The sequence below is a fragment of the Delphinapterus leucas genome, chromosome 13 (assembly GCF_059928025.1).
Source record: "Delphinapterus leucas isolate spDelLeu-1000000601 "Yukka" chromosome 13, BTC_Dleu_Yukka2, whole genome shotgun sequence".
NCBI lineage: Eukaryota > Metazoa > Chordata > Mammalia > Artiodactyla > Monodontidae > Delphinapterus > Delphinapterus leucas.
Window position 1 is genome coordinate 31,807,120 of NC_143141.1, and position 26,618 is coordinate 31,833,737.

At 37.4% G+C, this 26,618-nt stretch overlaps 1 protein-coding gene across 11 annotated transcripts in view; it reads right to left on the reverse strand.

Annotated features, from left to right (window-relative positions):
* The window catches only part of ALMS1 (ALMS1 centrosome and basal body associated protein), a 226,430-nt gene that overhangs the window by 133,236 nt on the left and 66,576 nt on the right, over positions 1-26,618 (reverse strand). For all 11 annotated transcript variants that reach the window (XR_016395400.1, XR_016395401.1, XM_089923013.1 and 8 more), the window contains 2 exons: positions 21,107-25,588; positions 19,923-20,056 (listed from right to left, as the gene is read on the reverse strand). Coding sequence is in view for 9 of the 11 variants with exons in the window: in XM_089923013.1 (XP_089779139.1) it covers positions 19,923-20,056; positions 21,107-25,588 (4,616 nt within the window). In the remaining 2 variants the exon portion in view is untranslated. The remainder of the gene's footprint in view (positions 1-19,922; positions 20,057-21,106; positions 25,589-26,618) is intronic.

Here is a 26,618-nt window from a genome sequence, read left to right on the forward strand (position 1 = left end):
CTTTATGCCACCTCATGTAAAAAATCTGCAGTACTCATCCCCAATATGTTGGGAGTAGGGCTGAGGCAATTCTGCATGGGAACTGGGTTAGGCACCACCACAATAGGCATGCAACAACAAATTATTAAGGCAAACACAAAACTGTCGGCTACCCTGGCTAAACACATTGGGCTGTTACATGAAAGCCCAGCCCTAATGCAACAACAACACGATTCTTTAGTGCAGATGGTTTTGGATAACCATTTAGGTTACTAATGGCCAAGGAAGGGGGAACTGTAAAGGGTACCTCTTGCTACATGTATATTAATAATTCTGGACAAATTCTGGTAAATTTACAAAAGATGGCCCAACAGGTACAAGTATTCCATAATCTCCCCCAAGTTTTAAATCAAATACCTACCTTAATCTTATCCATGGACTTTCATTTATTTTCTTGTCTGGACCCCAAAAATGGGAGGAGATGGTTACAGACAGGATTTCAAACTACCATTTGCTTATTGATATTGCTGAGTGGCATTTTTGTTTTGTTTAGATGTTTCATGTGCTGGGTGACCAAAACCCCGCCAGTAGCTTTTAAAATCTCCACCATCTAAACAGTGCCCATGACTTGCCCTAAAGACTAATACCTAGGCATCACAGAGTCAATTGTGATGAGAAAACAGCTACTCTGAGTTGCTACCTAAGCATTTTACAGTATGACAACCCTGCTCACACGCAGAGTCTAGATAGTTAGATAAGGACCTGAGTTTAGGATTCCTGCCACAAGCTCCTGCTTGCTTTTTCTCAGGGAACCTTTTAAAATAACCACGTAGAGTTGAATTTTGAAAAAGGTAGCAAAATCTGCCCCAAACACTTTATAAGTAATAGGTGCTTGCTACTCTGCTCTCTATCTCCTGTTCACTTGTGACCTGGGACGGAGGACTGCCCTTCCCAGGCTCTTGCACACGCCACCCCCACTTCTGGGATCGTAAGTAATAAATCTTGTGACTTTCCTTCCTTGTGTGAGTGTACTGACATTGTGCCTTCAATCAAAATGACCCAGTGCTTGCACTTGCCCAAAGTGAAAGCTCAGATGCTAAGAGAACAGTATGCCAACCCCATGTGGATGGTTTGTGCCTGCCTACTCATTCAGCAAGTCATAATGTTCTTAATATTAAGAATATTCTTAATTTAATATACAAGCTACAGGCCCCACAACACAAGATATTTACAAAGCAAAACAACTACCTGAAGAGACAAAGCAAGCATCGAAACCAGATACGGCAAAGATGCTGGAATTATAAAACAGGAATATAAAACAACTATGATTAATGTGCTAAGGGCTCTAATGGATAGAGTAGAAAGCACGTAAGAACAAAAGGACAAAGTAAGCAGAGAGATGAAAACCCTAAAAAACAACAAAAAAAAGATGCTAGAGATCAAAAACACTGTAACAGGGGCTTCCCTGGTGGGGCGGTGGTTGAGAGTCCGCCTGCCAATGCAAGGGACGCAGGTTCGTGCCCCGGTCCGGGAGGATCCCACATGCCGCGGAGCGGCTGGGCCCGTGAGCCATGGCCACTGAGCCTGTGCGTCAGGAGCCTGTGCTCCAGAAATGGGAGAGGCCACAACAGTAAGAGGCCCACGTACTGCAAAAACACACACAAAAAAACCACTGTAACACAAATGAAGAATGCCTTTGATGGGCTTATTAGTAGACTGGACATGGTCAAGACAAGAAACTTTAAGCTAAAGATATCTCAATAGAAACCTCTGAAACTGAAAAGCAAAAAGAACAAAGACTGGAGGAAAAAAAAAAAAGCAGAACAGAAAATCAAACAACTCTGGGAAAGCTCCAAAAGGTGTAATACATGAGAATGAAAATACCAGAGAAAGAAAAGGACAGAAGAAATATTTGAAGCAACAATGACTAAGAATTTTCCCTAAATTAATGTCAGACAACAAACTGCAGATTCAGGAAGTTCAGAGAACATCAAAGCAGAATAAATGTCAAGGAAAAAAACACTATGCCTAAGTATAACATTTTCAAAGTACAAAAAATCAAAGATAAAGAAAAAATCCTGAAAAAAGCCAAAGGGAAAAAAAAATCTAAAGAGAAACAGACAATTGCTTCCAACTTCTCCACAGAAACCATACAAGCAGGAAGAAATAGAGTGAAATACTTAAAGTGTTGAGAAAAGAATCCCTCCAACTTAGAATTCTATACCCTCCCTATGAAATTATCTTTTAAACTGATAAAGAAATACATTCTCAGACAAACAAAAATTGAGGGAATTTGTTACCAGTAGGTCTGCCATGCAATAAATGTTAACAGATGCACTCTAGAGGAGAAAATATAGTTCAGAAACTCAGATCTACATAAGATAGGGAGAGCATCAAAGAAGAAACAAGTGAAGGTTAAAAAAAACAACACTTTTTTTCCCTTATCTCTAATTGGTCTTAATAGTTTTTTCAACAAATTTCTCACACATCTTTTCTGACCACAGTGGCATGAAACCAGAAATCAACCACAGAAAAAAAAAAACAAGAAAAAAACAATTACATGGAAACTAAAAAATATGCTGCTAAAAAAACAACTGGTCAACAATGAAATCAAAGAGGAAATCAAAAATACCTCAAGACAAATGACTATGAAAACACAACTATACAAAATCTATGGTATGCAGCAAAAGCAGTCCGAAGAGGGAAGTTTATAGCAATACAGGCCTTACTCAAAAAACAAGAAAAATCTCAAACAAAAAACCTAAAAATTAGAAAAAGAAAAACATGGACTTCCCTGGTGGTCCAGTGGATAAGACTCATTGCTCCCAACAAAGGGGGCCCAGGTTCTATACCTGCTTGGGGAACTAGATCCTGCATTCATGCCACAACTAAGAGTTTGCATGCTGCAGCTAAGAAGTCCGCATGCCGCAACTAAGAGTCTGCATGCTGAAACGAAGATCCCACTAGCCACAAATAAGACCTGGTGCAGCAAAAACAAATTAATTAATTAATATTAACAAAACAGAAAATCATAATTTTTTAAAAAAAGAAAAACAAACAAAACCTAAAGTCAGCAGAAGGAAGCAAATGATAAAGATCAGAAGGAAATAAATAAAGATTTAAAAATATATTAAAAAATCAATAAAAGCAACAGCTGGGTTTTTGAAAGGATAAACAAAATCAACAAACCTCTAGCCAGGCTCACCAAGAAGAAAAGAGGACCCAAATAAACAAAATAAGAAATGAAAAGAGGAGAAAAAAACAACCAACATCACAGAAATACAAAATATCATAAGAAAATACCATGAACAGTTATATGACAAGATGGACAACCTAGAAGAAGTGGAAAAGTTTCTAGAAACATACAGACTGCCAAAACTGAACCAAGAAGAAACATAATTTGAACAGAACAATCACTAAAAGTGAAGTACAATCTGTAATTAAAAAAAAAATCCCTACAAACAAAAGTTAAGGACCAAATGCCTTCAGTGGGGGATTCTACCAAACATACAAAGAAGAACTTACACTTATCCTTCTCAAACTCTTCCAAAAGATCGAAGAGGAGGGAATACTCCCAAAGTCATGTGAAGCCATCATCACCCTGATAACCAAAACCAGACAAAGACACTACTAAAAAAGAAAATTACAGGCCAATATCTTTGATAAATATAGATGCAAAAATCCTCAACAAAATATTAGCAAACCAAATTCAATAACACATAAAAAGAATCATACACCATGATCAAGTCAGATTCATCCCAGGGTCACAAGGACGGTTCAGCATACACAAATCAATCAACATGATACACCATATCAACAAAAGCAAAGACAAAAACCACATGATCATCTAAATAGATGCAGAAATAATATTTGATAAAATTCAACATCCATTCATGATAAAAAAAACTCTCACCAAAGTGGGTATAGAGGGAACAAATCTCAACATAATAAAAGCCATTTATGACAAACACACATCCAATATAATACTCAACAGTGAAAACCTGAAAGCCTGCCTGCTAAATTCTGGAACAAAACAAAGATGTGTACTCTCACCACTTCTATTCAACATAATATTGGAAGCCCTAGGTCCAGCAATCAGACAAGAAAAAGAAATAAAAGGTTTCCAAATTGAAAGGGAAGAGGTAAAATTGTCATTGAATGGAGATGACATGATAGTCTATAAAGAAAACCCTAATGATTCCACATGAAAACTATTAACTATTAGAACTAATAAATGAATTCAGCAAGGCAGCAGGATACAAGAATATATAGAAATCTGTTGCATTTCTTTAACTAAGAAATAACAAAAAGAGAAAGTTAAAAAAGCAATCACATTTAAAACTGCATCAAACAAACAAACAAAAAAACCTAGTGACGGGCTTCCCTGGTGGCACAGTGGTTGGGAGTCCGCCTGCCGATGCAGGGGGCGCAGGTTCGTGCCCCAGTCCGGGAAGGTCCTGCATGCCACGGAGCAGCTGGGCCCATGGGCCGTGGCCGCTGGGCCGGTGCTTCCAGGGCCTGTGCTCTGCAGCGGGGGGGGTCGCGGCAGTGAGAGGCCCTTGTACCCCAAAAAAAACAAAAACAAAACCAAAAAAACCTAGTGACAAAACGTAACCAAGGAGATGACAGACCTATACGCTGAGAACTATAAAACACTGATAAAGATAACAGAGATGATTCAAAGAAATGAGATATCTCATAGTCTTTAATTGGAAGAATTAATACTGTTAAAATGGCCATATAACCCAAAGCAATCTATAGATTTAATGTGATCCCTGTCAAATTACCTGACATTTTTCACAGAACTAAAACAAATTATCCTAAGATTTATATGGAATCACAAAAGATCCAGAAATGCCAAAGTAATCCTGAGGGAAAAGAACAAAGTTGGAGGCATAATGCTCCCAACTTCAGACAAAACTACAGTAAACAAAAACATATATATCAAGAGAACAGAACAGAGAGCCCAGAAATAAGCCCAGGAACCTACAGTCAATTAATCTTCGACAATGGAGGCAAGAATATACAATGGGGAAAAGACAGTCTCTTCAGCAAGTGGTGCGGGGAAAGCTGGATAGCCTCATGTTAGTCAATAAAGTTAGAACACTCCCTCACACCACATACAAAAATAAACTCAAAATGACTTAAAGACTTAAATATAACACATGACACCATTAAACTAGAAGAGAACATAGTCAAAACATTCCCTGACATAAATCACAGAAATATTTTCTTAGATCAGGCTCCCAAGGTAAAAGAAATAAAAGCAAATGCAAACAAATGGGACCTAATCAAACTTACAAGCTTTCACACAGCAAAGGAAACCATAACAAAACAAAGACAACCTACAGACTGGGAGAAAATATTTGTAAATGATGAGACCATCAAGGGAATAATTTCCAAAACATACAACCAATAAACCTCAATATCAAACAAACAAACGACGCAATCAAAAACTGTGTAGAAGACCTAAATAGACATTTCTACAAAGAAGACATATAGATAGCCAACAGGCACATGAAAAGATACTCAACATCACGAATTATTAGGGAAATGCAAATCAAAACTACAATGAGGGCTTCCCTGGTGGCACAGTGGTCAAGAATCTACCTTGCCAATGCAGGGGACATGGGTTCGGGCCCTGGTCCGGGAAGACTCCCACATGTTGCAGGTTCAAGCCCTGCTCCAGGAAGATTCCCACATGCCGCAGAGCAACAAAGCCTGTGTGCCACAACTACTGAGCCTGTGCTCTAGAGCCCGCGAGCCATAATTACTAAACCCATGCACCACAAATACTGAAGCCTGTGCACCTAGAGCCTGTGCTCTGCAACAAGAGAAGCCAGTCCAATGAGAAGCCCGTGCACTGCAACGAAGAGTAGCCCCCACTCGCCGCAACTACAGAAAGCCCACGTGCAGCAACAAAGACCCAATGAAGCCAAAAATAAATTTAAAAAAAATTAAAGATTCTCTACCATTAAAAAAAACAAAGAAACAAAAAACTACAATGACCTCACACCAGTGAGAATGGCCATCATCAAAAAATCTACAAATAATAAATGCTGGAGAGGGTGTAGAGAAAAGGAAACCCTCCTACACTGCTGGTGGGAATTTAAATTGGTGCAGCCACTATGGAAAACAGTATGGACATTACTTTAAAAATAGAGTTACCGGGGCTTCCCTGGTTGCGCAGTGGTTAAGAATCCACCTGCCAATTAAGGGGACATGGGTTCAAGCCCTGATCTGGGAAGATCCGACATGCTGCGGAGCAACTAAGCCCGTGCACCACAACCACTGAGCCTGTGCTATAGAGCCTGCAAGCCACAACTACCGAGCTCATGTGCCACAACTACTGAAGCCCATGTGCCTAGAGCTCATGCTCTGCACACAACAAGAGAAGCCACTGCAATGAGAAGCCCGCGCACCGCAATGAAGAGTAGCCCCCGTTCGCCACAGCTGGAGAGAGCCCGTGTGCAGCAACAAAGACCCAATGCAGCCAAAAATAAATTAATTAAATAAAAAATAAATTAAAAAAATAAAATAGAGTTACCATATGATCCAAATCCCACTCTTGGGCATATATCCAGGAAAGACAAAAACTCTAATTCAAAAAGATACATGCAGGGCTTCCCTGGTGGCACAGTGGTTGAGAGTCTGCCTGCCAAGGTAGGGGACACAGGTTCTCGTGCCCGGGTCTGGGAAGATCCCACATGCCGCAGAGCGGCTGGGCCCGTGAGCCATGGCCGCTGAGCCTGCGCGTCCGGAGCCTGTGCTCCGCAATGGGAGAGGCCACAACAGTGAGAGGCTCGCGTACCACAAAAAAAACAAAAACAAAAAAACAAAAAAAAAGATACATGGACACCAACGTTCATAGCAGCACTATTTACAATAGCCAAGACATGGAAGCAACCTAAGTGTCCATTGACAGACGAAAGGATACAGAAGATGTGGCATATATATACAATGGAACACTACTCAGCCATAAAAAGAAAAATGAAACAATGCCATTTGCAGCAACATGGATGGACCTAGAGATTATCATACTAAGTGAAATCAGACGCAGAAAGACAAATATTATGACATCACTTACATGTGGAATCTAAACAATAATACACATGAACTTATTTACAAAACAGAAATAGACTCACAGATGTAGAAAACAAACTTATGGTTACCAAAGGGGAAAGGAGGGGAGGAGGGATAAATTAGGAGAATAGGATTAACAGATACACATCACTTAAAGTGATACAGCCACTACGGAGAACAGTGTGGAGGTTCCTTAAAATACTAAAAATAGAACTACCATACGACCCAGCAATCCCACTACTGGTCATATGCCCTGAGAAAACCATAATTCAAAAAGAGTCATGAAAAAAAAAAAAAAAGTCATGTACCAAAATGTTCATTGCAGCTCTACTTACAATAGCCAGGACATGGAAGCAACCTAAGTGTCCATCAACAGATGAATGCATAAAGAAGATGCGGCACATATATACAATGGAATATTACTCAGCCATAAAACGGAACGAAACTTAGTTATTTATAGTGAGGTGGATGGACCTAGAAACTGTCATACAGAGTGAAGTAAGTCATAAAGAGAAAAACAAATACCGTATGCTAACACATATATATGGAATCTAAAAAAAAAGAAAAGAATGATCAGAAGAACCTAGGGGCAAGACAGGAATAAAGATGCAGACCTACTAGAGAATGGACTTGAGGGTACAGGGAGTGGGAAGGGTAAGCTGGGACAAAGTGAGACAGTGGCATGGACATATATACACTACCAAATGTAAAACAGATAGCTAGTGGGAAGCAGCCACATAGCACAGGGAGATCAGCTCGGTGCTTTGTTACCACCTAGAGGGGTGGGATAGGGAGGGTAGGCAGGAGGAAGATGCAAGAGGGAAGAGATATGGGGACATATGTATATGGATAACTGATACACTTTGTTGTAAAGCAGAAACTAACACATCATTGTAAAACAATTATACTCCAATAAAGAGGTTAAAAAAATGTTTTTAATAAAATAATAATAATTTAAAAAAAGATACACATCACTATATATAAAATAGATAAACAACAAGGGTTTACTGAATATAGCACAGGGAATTATATTCAATATCTTATAATAACCCATAATGAGAAAGATTCTGAAAAAGAATCTATAATGGGAAAGAATTATTAATATGTATGAATTACTTTGCTGTACACCTAAAACTAACACAATATTGTAAATCAACAACAGTTCCCAAAAAAATTTTTTTATAAATTATAAAATAAATTCCCGGTGATAAAAAAAATAGTTGGGCTTCCCTGGTGGCGCAGTGGTTGAGAATCTGCCTGCTAATGCAGGGGACACGGGTTTGAGCCCTGGTCTGGGAGGATCACACATGCCGCGGAGCAACTAGGCCCGTGAGCCACAACTACTGAGCCTGCGCGTCTGCAGCCTGTGCTCCGCAACAAGAGAGGCCACCATAGTGAGAGGCCCGTGCACCGCTATGAAGAGTGGCCCCCGCTTGCCACAACTAGAGAAAGCCTTCACACAGAAACGAAGACCCAACACAGCAAAAATAAATTAATTAATTAATAAACTCCTACCCCCAACATCTTCTTAAAAAAAAAAAAAAAGAAAGAAAGCTGAAATGGCAATACTCATATCAGACAAAGTAGACTTGAAAACAAAGACTGTTATAAGAGACAAAGAAGGACACTACATAATGATCAAGGGATCAACCCAAGAAGAAGAAGATATAACAATTGTAAATATATATGCACCCAACATAGAAGCACCTCAATATATTGAATATAAGGCAAATACTAACAGCCATAAGGGAGACATTGACAGTAACACAATAATAGTGTGGGACTTTAACACCCCACTTTCATCAATGGACAGATCATCCAGACAGAAAATCAATAAGGAAACACAGGCCTTAAATGACACATTAGATCAGATGGACTAAATTGATATTTATAGAGCATTCCATTCCAAAGCAGCAGAATAAACATTCTTCTCATGTGCACACAGAACATACTCCAGGACTGACCACATGCTGGGCCACAAAGCAAGCCTCGGTAAATGTAAGAGAATTGAAATCATATCAAGCATCTTTTCTGACCACAACACTATAAGGTTAGAAATAAACTAAAAACACAAACACGTGGACGCTGAACAATATGCTATACTAAACAACCAATGGATCACTGAAGAAATCTAAGAGGAAATCAAAAAATACCTGGAGAAAATGAAAACAAAAGCACAATGATCCAAAATCTATGGAATGTAGCAAAAGCAGTTCTAAGAGAAAAGTTTATAGCAAATCAATCTTAACTCAGGAAACAAGAAAAATGTAAAATAAACGACCTAACCTTACACCTAAAGCAACTAGAGAAAGAAAAACAAGCAAAACCTAAAGTCAGTAGAAGGATATCATAAAGATCAGAGCAGAAATAAATGAAATAGAGATGAAGAAAACAATAGCAAAGATCAATGAAACTAAAAGCTGGTTCTTTGAAAATATAAACAGAATTGATAAACCTATAGCCAGACTCATTAAGAAAAAAAGGAAGAGGACACAAATCAATACAATTGGAAATGAAAAAGGAGAAGTTACAACTGACACCACAGAAATACAAAGGATCATAAGAGACTATTACAAGCAACTGTATGCCAACAAAATGCACAACCTGGAAGAAATGGACAAATTCTTAGAAAGGTACAATCTCCCAAGACTGAACCAGGAAGAAATAGAAAATATGAACAGACCAATCACAAGTACTGAAATTGAAACTGTGATTTTAAAACTCCCAAAAAACAAAAGTCCAAGACCAAATGGCTTCAAAAGCAAATTCTATCAAACATTTAGAGAAGAGCTAACACCTATCCTTCTGAAACTGTTCCAAAAATTTGCAGAGGAAGGAAAATTCCCAAACTCATTCTATGAGGCTACCATCACCATGATACCAAAACCAAAGATACCACAAAAAAAGAAAATTACAGGCCAATATCACGGGTGAACACAGAGGCAAAAATCCTCAACAAAATACTAGCAATCCAAATCCAATAATACATTAAAAGGATATACATCATGATCAAGTAGGATTTATCCCAGAGATGCAAGGATTTTTCAATATCACAAATTAATCAGTATGATACACCACATCAACAAATTGAATAAAAACCATATGATCATCTCAATAGAGGCAGAAAAAGCTCTTGACAAAATTCAACACCTATTTATGATAAAAGCTCTCCTGAAAGTGAGCATAGAGGGAATCTACCTCAACATAATAAAGGCTATATACTACAAATCTACAGCTAACATCATACTCAATGGTGTAAAGCTGAAAGCATTTCCTCTAAGATCAGGATAAAGACAAGGATGTCCACTCTTGCCACTTTTATTCAACATCGTTTTGGAAGTCCTAGTTACAGCAGTCAGAGGGAAAAAAAAGAAATAAAAGGAATCCAATTGGAAAAGAAGTTGTTAAACTGTCACTGTTTGCAGATACTATACTATACATAGAAAATCCTAAAGACACTACCAGAAAACTATTAGAGCTCATCCATGAATTTGGTAAAGTTGCAGGTTACAAAATTAATACACAGAAATCTGCTGCATTTCTATACACTAATAACAAAAGATCAGAAAGAGAAATTAAAGAAACAATCCCATTTACCATCGCATCAAAAAGAATGAAATACCTAGGAATAAACCTACTTAGGGAGACAAAAGACCTGTACTCCAAAAACTATAAGACACTGATGAAAGAAATCAAAGACAACACAAACAGATCAAAAGATACACCATGTTCTTGGATTGGAAGAATCAATATTGTCAAAATGACTATACTACCCAAGGTGGTCTACAGATTCAATGCAACCCCTATCAAATTACCAATGGCCATTTTCACAGGACTAGAACAAAAAAATCTTAAAATTTGTATGGAGACACAAAAGACCCCAAATAGCCAAATCAATCTTGAGAAAGAAAAATGGAGCTAGAGAAGTCAGGCTCCCTGACTTCAGACTACACTACAAAGCTATAGTCACCAAAACAGTATGGGACTGTCACAAAAATAGGAATATAGATCAATGAAACAGTATAGAAAGCCGAGAAATAAACCGACGTACCTATGGTCAATTAATCTATGACAAAGGAGACAAAACTATAAAATGGAGGAAAGACAGTCTCTTCAATAAATGGTGCTGGGAAAACTGGACAGCTACATGTAAAAAAAAATGAAATTAGGAAATTCTTTAACACCATACACAGCTCTTAGAGGAAAACATAGGCAGAATACTCTCTGACATAAATCACAGCAATATCTTTTTCAATAAATCACAGCAATATCATCTTCAATAAATCACAGCAATATCTTTTTCAATCTGTCTCCCACAGTAATGGAAATAAAAACAAAAATAAACAAATGAGACCTAATTAAACTCAAAAGCTTTCGCACAGCAAAGGAAACCATAAACAAAACAAAAACACAACCCACAGAATGGGAGAAAGTATTTCCAAAAGATGCAACCAACAAGGGATTAGTCTCCAAAATTTACAAACAGCTCATGCGGCTTAATAACATAAAAACAAACAACCCAATCAAAAAATGGGCAGAAGACCTAACAGACATTTCTCCAAAGAACACATATAGATGACAAAGAGGCACATGATAATTTGGTCAACATCGGTAATTATTAGAGAAATGCAGATCAAAACCATTGATGCAATGAGATATCACCTCACACCAGTCAGAGTGGCTACCATCAAAAAATCCACAAACAATAAATGCTGGAGAGGGTGTGGAGAGAAGGGAACCCTCCTACACTGTTGGTGGAAATGTAAATTGGTACAGCTACTGTGGAGAACAGTATGGAGATTCCTTAAAGAGCTAAAAATAGAGCTATCGTATGATCCTGCAATCCCACTCCTGGGCATATATTCAGAGAAAAGCATGATCCGAAAGGATACATGCATCCTAATGTTCACTGCAGCACCTTTCACAATAGCCAAGACATGGAAGCAACCTAAATTAGGTCCATCGACAAATGAATGGATAAAGTAGATGTGGTACACATATACAATGGAATATTACTCAGCCATAAAAAGAATGAAACAATGCCATTTGCAGCAACATGGATGGACCTAGAGATTGTCATACTGAGTAAAGTCAGACAGAGAAAGACAAATATCATATGATATCACTTATATGCGGAATGTAAAAACAAATACACACACACACAAACACACATACACACACAAATGAAGTAATTTACAAAACAGAAACAGACTCACAGACTTAGAGAACAAACTTATGGTTACCAGAGGGGAAGGGTGGGGGGGAGGAATAGTTAGGCAGTTTGGGATTGACAGGTACACACTGCTATATTTAAAATAGATAACAAGGACCTACTATACAACACAGGGAACTCTGCTCAATATTACATAACAACCTAAATGGTGAAAGAATTTGAAAAACAGATACATGTATATGTATAACTGAATCACTTTGCTGTACACCTGAAACTAACACAACATTGTTAATCAACTATACTCCAGTATAAAACAAAAAGTTAATAAATACATACATACATAGAAAACCATAAAAGGCAGTATTACTGAATCACTTTGCTGTACAGCAGAAATTAACACAACATTGTAAATCAACTATACTTCAATAAAATAAATTTTAAAATAAATAAATAAATCCTCCATTTTATATGTACACACAAAATAAAACACAAACAGCAGAAAAGAGTGGAAGACAAAAATATGAACAAAGAACAAGGGCAATGATAGAAAATAGCAATAAATATGATAGACATCAATCCAACTATATTAAAAATCACTTTGAAAGCCAATGGTCTAAGTATAATAATTAAAAGACAGAGATTGCCAGAGTGGATCAAAAAACAAGACCCAACTATATGTTATCTACAAGAAAGCCACTTTAAGTATAAAAACACATGTAGATGAAAAGTAAATGAATGGAGAAAAATATACCATGCTAATACTAATCAAAAGAAAGTAGAAGTGCTATATTAATTTCAGACAGAACAGACTTCAAAGGAAGGAAAGTTATCAAGGATAAAAAAGGCATAACATAATGATAAAGGGGTCAATTCTCCAAGAAGATGAAACAATGTATACACAGCTAACAAGACTGTAGAACTACATGAGACAAAAAATGATAGAACTGCAAAGAGAAATAGATGAAGCCACTATAATAGTTGGAGACTTTAACACCCCTCCATCAGAAATGAACAAATCTCTCAGGCAGCAAATCAGTTAAGAACATACTTCACCTCAAAAACATCAATAAAATGGATATAAATGCACATCTATAAATTACTTCAGTAAAAAACAGCAGACTACACATCCTTCTCAAGCTCACATGGAACAATAACCACAATACGCCATGTTCTGGGCCATAAAACACACCTTAACAAATTTTAAAAAACAGTAACCATACAATGCTCTTAGACCAGAATAAAGTTAAACTAGAAATGACACAAAGACAGTTGGAAAACCCCCAAATATGTGGAAATTAAACAACATACTTCTAAAAACATATAAATCAAAGAAGAAATATATTAACTTAAATGAAAATACAACTTGTGAAAATTTGTGGAATGCAGTGAAAGCAGTGCATAGAAAATTTATAGCACTGAATGCATTTATTAGAAAAGAAAGATCTAAAATCCATAGTCTAAATTTCTACCTTAGGAAACTACAAAAAGAAGAGCAAATTAAGTCCAAAGTAAGCAAAACAAACAAATAAATAAATAAATATCAATAAGCCAAGCAAACTAAGAAAAGGAAAGAGCAGGCACAAATTACTAATATCTAAAATGCAACCGGGACATCACTACAGATCCTATGGACATTAAAAGGAAAACAAAGGAATATTAGGAACAAACCACATGCCCACAAATCTGACAACCTAGATGGAATGGACCAATTCCTTAAAAGACACAATGTGCCAAAACTCACATAAGAAGAAAAAGACATGCTGAATAGGCACCAGTTTATGTAAGAAATTGAATCAGTAACTTAACAACCTTTCAAAAAAAGAAAGCAGTAGGCCCAAGTGGCTTCACTGGTGAACTCTACCAGACATTTAAGGAAGAAATTATACCAATTCCCTCCAATCTCTTTCAGAGACAGAAGCAGAAGAAATACTTCTTCCTAATTCATTCTATGAAGCCAGCATTACCCTAATAAAACAACCAGACAAGGACACTTCAAGGGGAAAAAAACCAAAAAACCAAAAAAACACTACAGACCAATATCTATTCTCATGAATATAGTTGCAAAAATCCTCAATAAAGTATTAACAAATCAAATCCAACAAAGTATAATTATATGCAGTGACCAAGTGGGATTTATCCCAGGTATGCAAGACTGGTTCATTATTCAAAAATCAATTAATGTAATCCATCACATCAAAAGCCTAAAAAAGAAAAATCACACAATTATATCAATAGATGCAAAAAGCGTATTTGAAAAAATCCAACACCCATTCATGAGAAAACTATCAGTAAACCAGGAACAGAGGAAAACTTCCTCACCATATTTCATGGTGAGAAACTAGCTTTCCCACAAGGATCAGAAACTCATTAAGGATGCCCATCTCACCCTCTTTTTCAACATCACACTGGATCCTAGCTAATGCTTTAAGACAAGTAAAGGAAATAAAAAGTATACAGCTGGAGAAGGAAGAAATAAAACTGTGTTTGCAGATTAGATGATGATCTGTAGAAAATCTGAAAGACTCAACAAAAAAACTCTTGGAACTAATAAGCAATTACACTAAGTTGCCAAATACAAGGTTAATATACAAGTCAACGCTCGCCTATGTATCATTTATGAACAAGCGAAATTTGAAATTAAAACCACAATACCATTTATATTAGCATCCTATAAAAATGAAATGTTTACATATAAACTAACAAAATATATACAAGATCTATAAGAGGAAAATTATAAATTCTTGATGAAAGAAATTAAAGAAGAATTAAATAAATGGAGAGATTCCATGTTTATCGACAGGAAGACTCAATATTTTCAGGATCCTCAGTTCCTCCTAAACTGACGTATAAATTCAGTGCAAGTCCAATCATAATGCCAGTAAGTTATTTTGTGGATATTGAAAGACTGATTCCAAAGTTTATATGGAAAGGCAAAAGACCCAGAAGAGCCAACACAATTATGAAGGAGAAGAACCAAGTAGGAAAACTGACACTTTCTGAATTTGAGACTTACTATAAGGCTACAGTAATCAACACAGTGTAGTACTGGTGAAATAGACAAATAGATCCCTGCAACAGAACAGAGCCCAGAAACAGACCCATGTAAATACAGTCAACTGATCTTTGACAAGGCACAAAGGCAATACAACAGAGTAAAAGTAGCATTTTCAACAAATGGTGCTGGAATAACTGGACATCCATGTAGAAAAAATGAATCTAGACACAGACTTTAAACCCTTCACAGAAATTAAATCAAAATGGATCATACACCTAAATGTAAAATGCAAAACTCCTAGAAAACAACATAGGAGAAAACCTATATGACCTCGGATATGGTGAGAAAATAACAAATGCTAGCGAGCATGTGGAGCCACAGAAACTCTGATTCATTGTTGGTAGGAATGTGAAATGAAACAGTCACTTTATAAGATGGTTTGGCAGTTTCTTATGAAACTAAGCATACTCGTACCATATGATCTAGCATTTGTGCTCCTTGATATTTACCCGAGCTGAAAACTTATGTCCACACAAAAACCTGCATCTGATGTTTATAGCAGATTTATTAATAATTGTCAAAACCTAGAAGGAACCAAGATGTCCTTCAGTAGATGTAGGGATAAATTCTATTAAGTAGATGAATGGATAAACTGTGGTACATCCAGACAATGGAATATTATTCATTGCTAAAAAGAAATGAGCTATGAAGCCATAACAAAACGCGGAAGAACCTTAATGCATATTACTAATCGAGAGAGCCAACCTGAACAGGCTACAAAACGTATGATTCCAACTGTAAGACAATGTGGAAAATGGTAAAGTATGGAGACAGTAAAAAGATCAGTGGTTGCAGTGTGGGTGGTAGACTTGAATAGATGGAGTACAGAGGAATTTTAGGGTGGTGACAATACTCTGTATATTATAATGATGGATACATGTCATTATACACTATCCAAACATACAGAATGTACAATACCAGAAGTGAACGCTAATGTAAACTGTGGACTTAGGGTGCTTAAGACATCAGTGTAGGTTCATCCATTGTAAAAACTGTACCACTCTGGTGGGGGATGTTGATAATGGCAGAGGAAATGCATGTGATGGGGGCAGCGGGTATATGGGAAATCTCTGTATCTTCCTTGCAATTTTGCTACGAATCTAAAACAGCTCTAAAAGATATAATCTTTTAAACAAAAGTTGATAGGATGTTAAAAAAAAATAAACACTTGAATTTGAACACAAAATCCAAAGATATACCTTGCTCATGGATTGGAAGATTAATATTGTTAAAGTGACCATACTCCCCTAGGCAATCTACAAATTCAATGCAATCCCTACCAAAATACCAGTGGCATTTTTCACAAAACAAGAAAAAATAAATCTAAAATTTGTATGGAAACACAAAAGACCCCAAATAGCTTAAACAGAAAGAAGAACAAAGCTGGAGGTATTACTATCCTTGATTTCAAACTATATCATAAAGCTACAGATGTCAAAACAGTATGGTATTGGCACAAAAACAGACATATAGAACAATGGAACAGAGTAAAGATCCCAGAAACTTACATGGTCAACTAATCTATGACCAAAGGGGCAAAAATAAACAACAGGGAAAAGATATCCTCTTCAATAAATGGTATTGGGAAATCTGGACAGCTACATGCAAAAGAAGCAACCTGGACTACCTTCTCACACCATATGCAAAAATAAACTCAAAATGAATTAAAGACTTAAATGGAAGTCCTGAAACCATAAAACTCCTAAAAGAAAATATTGGCAGTATACTCTTAGCAATATTTTTTTGAATATATCTCCTTAGGCAAGGGAAACAAAAGCAAAAATAAACAAATGGACTATATCAAACTAAACAGCTACTGCACAGCAAACAGAACTATCAGTGAAACAAGATGGCAGCCTACTGAATGGAAGAAGATATTTGCAAATGATATATATGACAAGGGATTAATATCCAAAATACACAAAAAATTCATACAACTCAAATCAAAAAAAACCAAACAACCCAATTAAAAAATGGCCAGAGGATCTGAATAGACATTTTTGTAAAAAAGACATACAGATGGCTAACAGACACACAAAAAGATGCTCAACATGACTATCATCAGAGAAATGCAAATAAAAACCTCAATGAGATATCACCTCACACCTGTTAGAATGGTTATTATCAAAAAGAGAGCAAGTAAGTGCTGGTAAGGATGTGAAGGAAAGGGAACACTCATGCACTGTTGGTGGGAATGTAAATTGGTGCAGCCACTATGGAAAACAGTATGGAGGTTCCTCACAAAATTAAAAATAGCACTACCACATGATCCATCAATTAACTTATGGGTATTTTTACAAAGAAAACAAAAACGCTAATTCAAAAAGATACAGGCACCCCTATATGCAGCACATCATTACTTACAATAGTCAAGATACGGAAGTAACCTAAGTGTCTACCAAGAGATGAATGGATAAAGATATATATATATAGACACACACACACATATATACACACACACCCCATATGGTTAATAGACCATGATATATATATATATATCATGGTCTATTAACCATAAAAAAGAATGAAATCTTGCCATTTGCAACAACATGGATGGACCTAGAGGGTATTATGGTAAATGAAATAAATCAGACAAAGAGAGACAGATACTGTATGATTTCACTTACTTGTGGAGTCTAAAAACAAAACAAATGGATAAACATAACAAAACAGAAGTATTCTCATAGATACAGAGAACAAACAGGTGATTGCCAGAGGGGAGGGGGATGGGAGGGAAGAGTGAAATAGGTGAAGAAGACTAAGATAAACAAAAAAAAATGAGTCATGGGGATGAAATGTACAACGTGGGGGAATATAGTCAATACTAGTGTAAAAACTTTGTATCATGACAGATGATAACTAGACTTATCTTGGTGATCATTTTGTAATGTTAGAAATATCAAATCACTAAGCTGTGAAGCTGAAACTAACATAGTCAATTATACTTGTACTTCAACTTTTGAAAAGGTAATTTAACATATCCACTTATACATTTCATTCTGAGAAAAATGAATAGCAAATAGCTTAATAGTCAGAAAAGACAACTTGACTTTTGTTATGTGTTCGCAGAAGAATATTTAGAAAAATTACCAGCAGAGTCAAAAAATCTGCTATACAACATTAACTATAAAACCTAGGGTTTCCCTGGTGGCGCAGTGGTTGAGAGTCCGCCTGCCGATGCAGGGGACACGGGTTCGTGCCCTTGTCCGGGAAGATCCCACATGCGGCGGAGCGGCTAGGCCCGTGAACCGTGGCCGTTTAGCCTGCGCATCTGGAGCCTGTGCTCCACAACAGGAGAGGCCACAACAGTGAGAGGCCCGCGTACCGCAAAAAAAAAACCTATAGTTAATGCTGTATTCTGCATTTAAGAGTTTGTTAAGAGTGTAGATCCCATGTTATCCTACCATAATAAAAAATTCCGAAGGAAGGAAAGAAGGAAGGGCAGGCAAATCACTGGGGAAAACATGTGCTTTTAAAAAAAGGGTGCTAGAACAACTACTTATCCATTTTATTATCTGTTAATTTTGTTTTTCACAAGCATATATACAAAACTAAAATCCATCTAATTTATACTTTCAAAAAACGTTTCCAAAATTGATAAGTCAAATAATTATGTTATATCACTGACAATTTTCTAAGAAACTGTATGAATTACGCCATTAAGTGTACATATCTGATAGCTATATTTTTATGGAATTAATAATAACAGCTGCCAATTATTGAGCAATATCACACACCCTAATAAGCACTTTTATAGGCATTATCTCATGTAAGCCATAGCAAAATCCTGTAAGATAGGTATCATTATACCCCATTATTGTTCATAATAGCAGACCAAATGCCCCACGCACAAGAGAATGGACTATGATATATTCATACACTGGAATACTTACAGCAATAAAAAGGAATAAATTAAAACTATGTATATCTATCTAGAAGAACCTCAGAAGCCAAAGACTGTATTAAAATTGCAATTCTCAGAAGAATATATAACATCTTTATTCCATCTGTTATATAGTTCAAAACCATACTGAGCAGCAAAAAAACCAATACATGTCAGGATAGGAAGTAAGAGTGATATAACTGGGGAAGAGAACACACAGTAATTCAGTGATATTTGGTAACATTCTACTTCTCAAGCTGGATGGCCAATAAACAGGAATTATTTCTACTTTTTCTTTATACACGCTTCATATATATTCTTTTCTATGCATGAAATAGTTCACTATAGATGGAAAATGAGTACTATTAAAAAGAAAGTCATTTATACATAAGCTATTATAGCTGTGTGATCTTAAGCAGAGAATATACATCTGAAAATAGCTGGACTGCATCTGCATCTCAAGATACCACCCTCAAGAAAAAATAAAAGTGATAAGAATATATTGATAAAACAAGCAAATCCATTCTTATTTTTCTAAGACAAAAAATTTTAATAGGTTAATTTAGAATTAATCAAAACCTATAGAACCTAATCCTTAAATCTTAACTTTTGAAGACTTAAGACTCCTAACACTTCAGCCAAAGACTATCAGTGACTCAGCTGGAGTCATCAATGCCCCGGTAAAGAGATCCAAATTTCACACCCTTTCTGTCACATTTTCTCTCTTAATTTCTAGATTTCTTTTATACCTTGGGCAAGTCAGTTGTTCTCCCATGACCAAACAACTTTGCTTTGATCTCTTCTACTTTTCTCCTGTCATCTTCATTTATTTCTGAAATGGAGTAGCCACACTCATGAGCCATATTAAACTTCAGATTCCAGGCTGGAGAGAAAAGCATAAAAACATTTAAGATCATACAATGCAAAAGTATCAGTGACTATAAGAGCACAGAAGATCATCAATATATGCAATTTAATGCCCTACCACAGTGCTTACTAAACAGTGTGTACTCTCAATTTTATGACAAACTATTAGAAGTTCTTGAGAGACATAATTTCACCGAAAAGTCAGATTTTTAAAAAAAACATTCTACAGACATTTCTCCAAAGAGACCACTTTAAATATGGTATTCAGCCATTTTATCTTTATCTTCCTTCCAACCAAAAGAGTCCCTTTGTCTCTCCAATTAGCTCCTGCTACAGTCACTGCCACTTCCATGATATTTAATATTTTAAAAGAATAAATAAAACTTGAAGTTTTTGGAGAATCAAAATATGCATAAGTGATAGAAGGAATGGTGCAGGAAGTTAATCTCAAGAGAAGATTTCCAAGTAGGCCTGAACTGCTTATAAGTTGCCTTCCAAATTTATTCGCCATGTTGTCTTAAAGACTTTTTTTCTTTTTTTTTAATGGAATTCTGCAATTAGAGATGAATGAAATTTAACTCTAACCCAAGTTCTAGTGTGAAATACCTTGATTTGGTTTTTTCTGACGTCTATCTAAGATCTGCTTTAAGAATTTTATTAGAAAAGTGGATAGAAAGTATATGTAGTTTGACGATACAGAGTGACTTAGAGAAGCACAAATTGAAGTTTTTTACTGCCTCCAAAATAAGGACAGTGCAATGAAAAGATCAGGAAAACATCCAAGCTTTAGGAGTTTGGAAACCCAAGTTTTATCTCCCCTTTTATCTCCCCTTTTCTTCAGACATCAGAACTTACTTTTCCTTAAGACCTTAAACTAGTACTATTAATACTGTGACTTTCATTATTGGTTAAATGAGTTTATTCTGGGTTGCTGGTAGAAAATGTAATCATCTAACAGTTCTGCAAGAAAATTAATTTAGAGCTCCAACACTTAACTTTAAGCAAATTATTAAACTATAATGTTTATGAGTTTGCCCTGCCTTTATAACAAATTATCTTTTCCTACCTCGTGCCCGTACCCGAGATTCCTCCTCCTCTGCATTTCTGAGTATTTGTTTAGCATGGTTCAATGAGGATTCACATTTCAGAAGGTTTTTCACATGTGCAGCCAGTGAATCTACACTGCTACCACCACCATCGTCACTCTCTAACACACCCTCTTCCTCTTTGCTATCTGTCATACTTGTCTTGGGTGAAGAATATGGAAAGAAGTTTAGAAGCACATCAGAAACTGACTCCAAGGAATTACTGTCCCATGAGCAGGAACTTGCATCACTACTTGAATCACTTTTAATGACAGTCATCATAGGAATAACAATCTTATTCTCAAAGGTTCTACTATACCCTTCAGGGTCAGATCTCATTACAGATCTGGCTGCTTTATATTGCCTAAGGGTTTCGTCTAATGCCACTCTGGCTTTGCTTTCTGCTTCCTGTAAAGGACTTCTAACTGTAGTTGAACTAATAAACTCCCAATTTTCAATGCCTCTCTGGCATTTCAGATTCGTCTGTGTGCTAATATCCTTCTGTATGCACTTGTTGCTTGGGCTTTCTTCTGTGAATGGCTGTCTCTGAGACAAATCACCATTAGATGCATCAGTTGTGGGGGGTTCTTTGAAGCAAACCACCTTCTTAGATTGTATAAATGAAATATCACTAACATCTCTGAAAGGGACAAGGGGAACAGGAAAATTGCATCGTCTCAGTGCTATATTTTCTGCTTCCATTAAAAGTGTCTGAATCTCTTTAAGAGTTTTGGAACTGTTTTCCGTATCCTGGATTTCCTTAGAGCCAACATCTTCAAAACCTGAAGATTCTGGCTTATTTATTACAACTCTACCATCAGCCTGAGAATTTAAAGGCATGTTGTTTGAGATAACACTGGCGTTAGAAGAATCCAAATTATCTATCAGCCTTTGGACATGGTCTGAAACAAGTTTGTGCTTCTCACTATGTGAATAAGTACTAGGGGGAACTGTTGATAACCCAGTAATCTGACCAGCTTGCCCAAGACTACTTGAGAACTTCAGGTTATTTTCAGTTAGATGTCTTTCTGGCAAATCCTGTTGGTAGAAAAGAACTGGTTTCTCTCTATGTGAAAAGGAACTAGGAGGAACTGCTGGTAACACAGTTTTTTGGTCGGCTGGTCCAGGAACTGTTGAAACCTTCAGTGAATCTTCAGTGAGATGTTTGTCTGGCAATTCCTTTGGGTAGAAAATATTAGATTTCTCTCTGTGTGAAGAGGGACTAGAAAGAGGTATTTGTATCCAAGAATTCACATCAGTTGGTTCAGGAACAGGTGAAATCTTCAGAATATCTCCACTTTGATGTCTATCTGGCAACTGCTGTTGAAAGAAAATACTGGGCTTTACTCTCTGAGAATAAGAATTAGGAAAACCTGTCAGTAATGGAGTTTTCTGGTCGCCTGGTCCAATCACAGTTGAAGTCTTAGGCTTTTCTCTATGTGAGTAGGAACTAAGGGGAGCTGACAGTAACTCAGCCTTCTGGTCATCTGGTAAAATCCTGAGTTTCTCTTTATGTGAGTAAGAACTAGAAGGCCCTGTTGGTATCTCAGCGCTCTGGTCAGCTGGTCCAGGAAGAGCAAAAATTTTTAAAGTTTCTTCAGTAGTATCTGGCAACTCCTTCTGGTAAGAAAAGATGGGGCTCTCTCTATATGAGTAGGAACTAGAGGGGACTGTTTGTATGCCAATCTTCTGGTCAGCTGGTCCAGGAACAGCTGAAACTTTCAAAGTTTCTTCAGTAATATCTGGCAACTCCTTCTGGTAAGAAAAGATGGGGCTCTCTCTATGTGAATAGGAAGTAGGGGGCACAATTCGCATCCCAGTGGTCTGGTCTGCTTGTCCAGGAAGCTCTAAACGTTTTAAAGCATCTTCATTAGGATCTGGCAACTCTTGCTGGTAAGAAATGATGGGCTTCTCTCCATATGAGGAAGAAGTAGAGATTATTGCTGGTATCCCAATCTTCCGGTCGGCTGGTCCAGGAACCTCTAAAACTTTTAAAGCCACTTGAGTAAGATCTGGCAACTCTTGCTGGTAAGAAATGATGGGCTTCTCTCTATATGAATAGGAACTAGATGGTACTGCAGGTATCCCAGTCTTCTGGTCAGTTGGTCTGGGAGCAGTTGAAACATTCAGAGCCTCTTCAGTAAGATATCTATCTGGTAAGGCCTGCTGGTAGAAAATAGTGGGCTTCTCTTTATGTAAGTAGGAAGCAGAGGTTACTATAGGTATCCCAGTCTTCTGGTCACCTGTTCCAGTAACACCTGAAACTTTCTGAGCCTCTCCAGTTAGATGACTATCTGGCAGCTCCTGTTGGTAGAAAACACTGGATTTCTCTTTATGTGAGTAGGAACCAGAAGGTTCTGATGTCCCAGTCTTCTGATCAGCTAGTCCAGAAATAGTTGAATCTTTCAGAGCCTCTTCAGATAGATGACTGCCGGGCAAGGCTTGTAGGTAGAAAATACTGGGCTTCTCTCTATGTGAGTAGGAACTAGCAGGTACTGAGAGTACACCAGTCTTCTGGTCACTTGGTCTAGACGCAGGTGAAACTTTCAGAGCCTCTTCACTTAGATTACCATCTGGTAACACCTGCTGATAGAAAAAATCACCTGGCTTCTCTCCAAATGAGTAGGACCTAGACGATCCTGTTGGTATCCCAGTGTTCTGGTCAGCTGTTCTAGTAAAAGCTGAAACTTTTACAGCCTCTTCAGTTAGAAGACTGTCTGGCAGCTCCTGCTGATAGATAACACTGGTCTTCCCTCTATGTGAGTAGAAAGCAGGGGGTGCTATTGGTGTCCCACTCTTCTGATGAGCTAGTCCTGGAAGAGCTGGAACCTTCTGAGCCTTTTTAGTTAGATGACTATCTGGCAAATCCTGTTGGTAGAAAATACTGGGCTTCTCTCTATGTGAGTAAGTAGAAGTTACTATAGGAATCCCAGTTTTCTGCTCAGGGGTTCCAGGAGCAGGTGAAACTTTCTGAGCTTGTTCAGTTAGATGACTGTCTGGCAACTCTTGCTGGTACAAAATACTGGGCTTTTCTCTATGTGAGTAAGAAGTAGAGGGTACTGTCGATATCCCAGTCTTCTGCTCAGCCAATCCAGGAGCAGCTGAAGCTTGCTGAACCTGTTGAATTAGATGACTGACTGGTAACTCTTGTTGGTACAAAATACTGGGCTTCTCTCTATGTGAATAGGAAGTAGAGGGTACTGTCGATATCCCAGTCTTCTGCTCAGCCAGTCCAGGAGCAGCGGAAACTTGCTCAGCCTGTTCAGTTAGACAACTGTCTGGCAACTCTTGTTGGTAGAAAATAAGAGGTTCCTCTCTATGTGAATAGGAAGTAGAGGGTATGGTAGGAATCCCAGTCTTCCGCTCAGCCAATCCAAGAGCAGCTGAAACTTGTTGAACCTCTTGAATTACATGACTGTCTGGCAACTCTTGCTGGTAGAAAATACTGGGCTTCTCTCTATGTGAGTAAGATATAGAGGGTACAGTAGGAAGCCAAGTCTTCTGCTCAGCCAATCCAGGAGCAGCTGAAACTTTCTGAGCCTGTTCAGTTAGATGACTGTCTGGCAATTCTTGCTGACACAAAATACTGAGCTTCTCTCTATGTGAGTAAGAAGTAGAAGTTACTATGGGAATCCCAGTCTTCTGTTCAGGGGGTCCAGAAGCAGCTGAAACTTTCAGCGCCTGTTCAGTTAGATGACTTTCTGGCAATGTCTGTTGATAGAAAATACGAGGCTTCTCTCCATGTGAGTAAGAGGTAGAGGATGCAGTAGGCAACCCAGTCTTTTCATCAACTGGTCTAGGAGAAGGTGAAACCTTCAGAGCCTCTTCTGGTAGATGACTGCCTGGCAAGGCCTGTCGGTAGAAAATACCAGGCTCCTCTCCAACTGAGTAGGAACTAGCCGGTACTGTTGGTTTTCCAGTCTTTAGATCAGCTAGTCCAAGAAGAACTGAAATATTCAGACCCTCTTCAGTTTGATGACCATCTGGCAATGCCTGTGGGTAGAAAATACTGTGCTTCTCTCCAAGTGAGTAGAAACTTGGACAGACTGTAGATATACTTGTCTTCTGGTCACCAAGTCCAGGAACAGCTGCAACTTTTAAAGTCTCTTCAGTTAGATAACCATCTGGCAAGCCCTGTGGGTAGAAAATATTTGGCTTCCCTCTTTGTGAGTAGGAACTAGAGGGCACTGTTGCTATCTCAGTCTTCTGGTCAGCTAGCCCAGGAACAGCTGAAACTTTTAGAGCCTCTTCAGTTAGACGACTGTCTGCTAATGTCTGTTGGTTGAGAGTATCAGTATGTTGACCAATATTCTTCACTTGAGGAGACCTTCCAGCCAACTGAGAAAAGTCCTCAGGGGACAAGGATAAATGAGATACAGTGTCTGAATCTTCAGGAGTGGTAGTGATGCCTGGTCTCAAGGTGGATTGAGGAATTTCAGCTATGTCTCCTTTGGACGTATCCCCTAAAGAAAAAGAGATTTGTTAATATTGTTGATATTATATATATTTTTTGAATTAAAAAGATTCCTTTTATGCCCTAAAAGAAATAAAACGAGCTTTCCTTCCTTTGGCCTTTATGCTTCCAGAAAGGATCCCTAAAGAAATACTCATCAGAAGAAATAAAGATTTATACATAAAGATATTAATTACAAAGTGATTTATAAGAGCAGACTAATGTGGAAATAATTATTCAACAAGAGGGTAATGTTTTTAAATAGCAGTATATATATTTTATGGAATATTATGTGGATCTTAAAATTTAGATTTTAAAGAATTTTCAGTGTGATGGAAAAATCCTATCTAGTATGGGATTTGATTTCCCCCTAAGCTAATAAGTTAGCCTGTTATTGTGTCATGTATGTTTTCAGAAGACGTAAGACTCCTTAATCAGAGACAAAATACTTTACTCCAAGGCATAGCAAAGGATCATCAGCTTATTTTCATGAAATCCCCTTTCCCCTAAGTCATATGAGGGCAAAGCAATATAGCCCAGATGGATGCTACGCATGCAGTGGATTTAACTGACTCTCCTAATACATACACCCTGAATAAAATATGTATTTTTAATTAAATGAAACTGTAAAGACTCTAAAGGTTACACTAAGGAGTTTGAAATTAATTCTACATGGCATGGGGAGCTGTTGACAGATTTGATCAGAACTGTACTGCAGAAATACAGATTCTCTTGAATCTGGGTGGAAGGGAATGCAAAAGCGTCGTAAGCAGTACTATCTAAAAGAACTTTCTGCAACACTGGAAACGTTCTATATTTGTACTATCTAATACTAAATGAAAGTAGCTCTAAATAGCAGTGAAAAGTAAATGACTGCAATCAAAATTACAAGATTTGACATTCATTTGCTGATTCAAAAAAATGAATGTTTACTATGTGCTAGTCACTGTTCTAGATATAGAAAATAGAGCAATAAGCAAACAGACAAAACTTACATTCTAATTCTCCCTCACAGAGCTTACATTCTAATAGGAGGAAAC